Consider the following 4249-nt stretch of genomic DNA (forward strand, 5'->3'; position numbering starts at 1 on the left):
TTTTTTCTCCGTGCTCTTTCGTTGTTTTGTATGTATTTATCCCTTAGCCAGCTACTGTTTTGTGTTTCCCCGATGGACTGTTCCTCCGGCCCGTGGCTCCACTCTTCCCTCCCAGGCAGGTCAATGCTCAGTCACCTATCTGTTCTACTATTGTCATCATCTCTGTCTCCACCTTCAGTAGCCACCATCACCACCGAGCCCAGGAGTGACCCAGCCTACGCAGCTCGGCCCAGCTCTCCATCTCCTCACCTCCTACTGTTGGTCAACACCCGGTTACTACTCATCGACAGGACTACGTACTATTTCCCTCTGTGCATTTTGTTATTTCTCCTCATCACTGTACATAATAAATCACTGCTTGCATCGAAGTCGGCTACCTGGGTCCACCTCTTTCTCGTTCGCTCACTGACAGGTGCGAACGGCTCCTAACAAATATTGTCAAATCTACCTAATATATACATACATGGTATATTAAATATACTTTATATACTTAACAGCAACTATTATGAGAATTAGCTTTAAATTTTCAACCAAAAGAAAATACTTTATGCACAAAATCACCCAATGTCTGTTTCACACACACAGATGAATGGATTGTTACATTCTCTCTCTCTCTCTCTCTCACAAACAAAACTCTTTCATGTGTATCCTGGTTGGTGGCCTCCGGTTACGGGTCGCTTTGGGTCTTGTTCGAGTAACATGCTCTAAATTACTGCTTTCATCAACTTTCACCTGTAAAAATAGTAAAGGTGCATTAATTAAGATTTTCCACATTGTCTGATAAATGAAGTGAAAATGGGACAGAACGCAGTCTCAGTTATATTAATCCCCTCCCTGACACTAGCCCGTTTTACACAAAGATTTCGGCAACTTGCTAGTGTTTTTACTCTTCTTCAAGGTGGCTATTTTGATTTAAGCCCCTTTAACAATAAACTCAAAAAGCAGGCAAACTCAAGTACAGTCTGTAAATTGGCCACAAAGAATGAGCAAAGACCAGGGTTAACATCAGACTGGCTTTTTGAAATGGAGAGTGTTAAAAACAGCCAAAGGACTCAGTTTTAGATCTTCCTTCTTTAGCATCTAAAGCTCACAGTTTTGTTTTGACAAAATTAGCAACCTAGCCAAAAAAGCTCAAAGTACAAACCATATACATTTTTTTCCAGAGGTGATTTTTGTGGTTGTTAGCAGATATTATCACACTGATATGTGTACAAGTGGTCATTTTTCTCCTACGTTTGTTTTTAATAAGGTATTTGATGATATAAAAAGGGGTGTATTTCTGATGATTTGACAGCTTTGATTGGTGGTCTGTCACAACCACTACTGGTTGTTACTGTGCAGAGTCTGGTTGCAAAAAAGCAAGATGGCAGTCGCCGTAGTCATGATATTTTGGCTTCACTTTGCATACTGTAGTGGAGGGAAGTAGTGGCACCATGTCCATCTTATACACTATCAATGGTTGCAACCAGTCATCCCTAGTTTATGTCGTAACTAGAAAACAGGACATGATGGGAGGGGCAAAGAGCTCTAAGGAGCAGCTTATGTTGTCAGGTTGTTTTCAGTCTCAACAGACCATCTAGTGGTGGTTGAACAGAAATTTACACACTTACGGCTCCGCGATGATTACACAGATGTTTACCTCGTCAAAGACTTTGTTCTTTGCTCGACTGATGCCATCGGAAAGGGCTTTAATCCAAGCCTCCTTCTCCTCTGCAGTCTGAGCCTGCAACTTCACATCATTTACCTGCCATTCAGATATAACAGAGAACAGTGATTTCAAAATAAGGTTGATGATGAAAGGTAAAATATATAGTAGGAGTTAGAGAGCATTTACAGTACTAAACATTCCTTCCCTTGTCCCCAGCTCAGGTAGGGAAATATTTTTCGTTTACATTGAAAGATGGAGGTCTTTCATTTTCCACAAGATCTAAGACTAAGACGACTATGAAAGTAGAGGAAATTAAGTTTCTTTATGGGCCTGCACAAATCATCATATCTGCTTCAGATTGATTAAAATAATAACCTCAGAAATAGTCTGAGTGTGACCGCTGACATGCATCGCAGGTTCTCTCTAGCTCTGCCTGCCTCTCCGCTACACTAAAGATTTCTGCATTTTGGATGTTCAGACCTTGTGTGGTACATATAAAACCTCACCTATCTTGTATCACATTATACATTTACATTTTAAACTGTAACTGTAAATGCAATTAAATTCTTTCTCATGTTTTAGAAAAGAACGTAATGTATTTTAACATTAGAACTTTTACACTGTACTATAAATAGTATTACTTAATTCATTTCTTCTGTGATGCTCTCTCTCTTGTTTAAAGGTCACAATCTGCTGACCCCTGGACACAGGAACATGGCTTAACCTCTCACACTAGGGTGGCATATCTGAAACCTATTAAAGCTTCAAATGCTGGTTGAGGTTTTTAGTCAGTAATTGACTACCATGAACCTGCGAACAGAGTTCCCTGCACACCTCCCTCTTTCATGTTATTAGTTCAGGACAAAACCCCTAATTCTCCTAGAATAAATAACAACCTGCAGTTATAGGCAGCTCCCTCCTTATACCTTCAGTTGTTACTTCAAATATTTCTGAGTATCTTGACAGTGGTCAAGGAGCCACAGATGGTCGTGGGACCCGCTGCTGCTACTGTGGTACTTTCAGAGAATCTGTCTTTTTGGCATCATTCAGTCATGCAGAGCCAGAGCTGAAGAGGGTTGCCCTGGAGAATCAGTGAGGCAGCCAAGTAGCTCTTCACATCCTGGTCAGACCCACTCACTTCTTTCACACTGAACAATCACAACACAATATGAACTATCAACAGATTCAGGAACTCAAGAGTTTATCTAATATGGGACTGACATCATTTCCTGAATTACTGGCAATATGTCCATTATTTTCCATGATCATTTTTACTGATTAATGAATGAACACTATTAGCTAGGGGACTGCAGTGTTGAGTGATTAGTCTATGTGGATCTGTCACTATGAGGAACACCTCATACCTCAACTGGAAGACCAGTTGTGTAGCTGTAATGGTTCTCCAAGGATTTTTACCATTCTAAGTGAGGGCTGGGAACCAGTACCAATATCTTACTTGAATCTCATACCTACACCAAAACAATTATTTTTCCATACATGACTTTGGGGAATCTCAAACACTGTCAGCACTTGTGTCTTAACTAAATAAAATATAGTACAGTTTTCTGATTTGGATCAGGAAATATCTCCTCACAAAATAAATAATCAAACCAAAGAATGTGACCAAGCATTCAAGCTCTGCTTTGGATACTTGTACCACTGAGCCATACTAGATAGACAATGCAGCAACACTGAGGTTGTATTGCACCTTAATACAAAAGTACTGGTGTATGACCCCCACTTTAACTGTTAATTTGAACAAACGATGCAACAGAGTTTTTCATCATTTCACTTGTTTAGCCAATATAACCAGCACTACAACAGTGTGTAGGAACATCGGTGGTTTAAATGATACAAAGGCCTGTGTCTGCTAAGGAGACAGCTCCGACCTCAGACCGATAGGTTAAATGTGGATACTGAAATCTGTCTCATGAACTGTGCTTCAAACTATTCACTCACTTTGTTGGAGCCAATGCACAAATATTAATGCTAACCTCAATGAGGAAGTCACAACAACCCACAGCCTGTCTGAAACTGTGCTGAAGAGGTACTGAGCACTGAAAAACAGGCCATCTCATATTTCACTATGTCTGAATAATGAGAAGACTGAGTGAAGCAGAGCAGATTGCAGTTTTAAGACCAGAGACCATATCTGTCAAGCATCTCAGAGTAGGAACTCACTCCTAACTGGCCAAAAATTCTCAAAATGACAGATTTCTGGTAACACATTTAGGAGTAAAAGAAAGAGCATTTTATCAGCATTTCTACTGTAGGAAATCACTTCGATCTGTGCCAAAAGGAAGGAGAGCCGCAGAGGTGTCCTAACATGAAGAACTGCCAGGTGGCGGTGTTCAGGAGGAGCTACTGTGTGTGCAAAAACTGAGTACAGAAATATTACTAAAGCATTTAATGTCTGTGTTACGGTATCTTCTGTTACCAGCTTTTTGTCCATACACATGAAGCATTGACTTGACAAGTGGCTCTGATTTCAGTTCATTTCATCTACAGGTATGTGCCAAACAATTTGAATATTGAGGGAAAGTCCATTTATTTCAATAATTTGTTTCAAAAAGTGAAACTTGTATGTTATATTAGTTCACT

General features: G+C 40.0%; 1 protein-coding gene across 2 annotated transcripts in view; it reads right to left on the reverse strand.

Annotated features, from left to right (window-relative positions):
* The window catches only part of plekho2 (pleckstrin homology domain containing, family O member 2), a 19994-nt gene that overhangs the window by 4227 nt on the left and 11518 nt on the right, over positions 1-4249 (reverse strand). For both annotated transcript variants that reach the window (XM_020613714.1, XM_020613715.1), the window contains exons 4-5: positions 1640-1744; positions 634-732 (exon numbers count right to left, since the gene is read on the reverse strand). In XM_020613714.1, the coding sequence (XP_020469370.1) occupies positions 634-732; positions 1640-1744 (204 nt within the window). The remainder of the gene's footprint in view (positions 1-633; positions 733-1639; positions 1745-4249) is intronic.

Source organism: Monopterus albus, unplaced genomic scaffold (assembly GCF_001952655.1).
Source record: "Monopterus albus unplaced genomic scaffold, M_albus_1.0 scaffold137.1, whole genome shotgun sequence".
Classification (NCBI taxonomy): domain Eukaryota; kingdom Metazoa; phylum Chordata; class Actinopteri; order Synbranchiformes; family Synbranchidae; genus Monopterus; species Monopterus albus.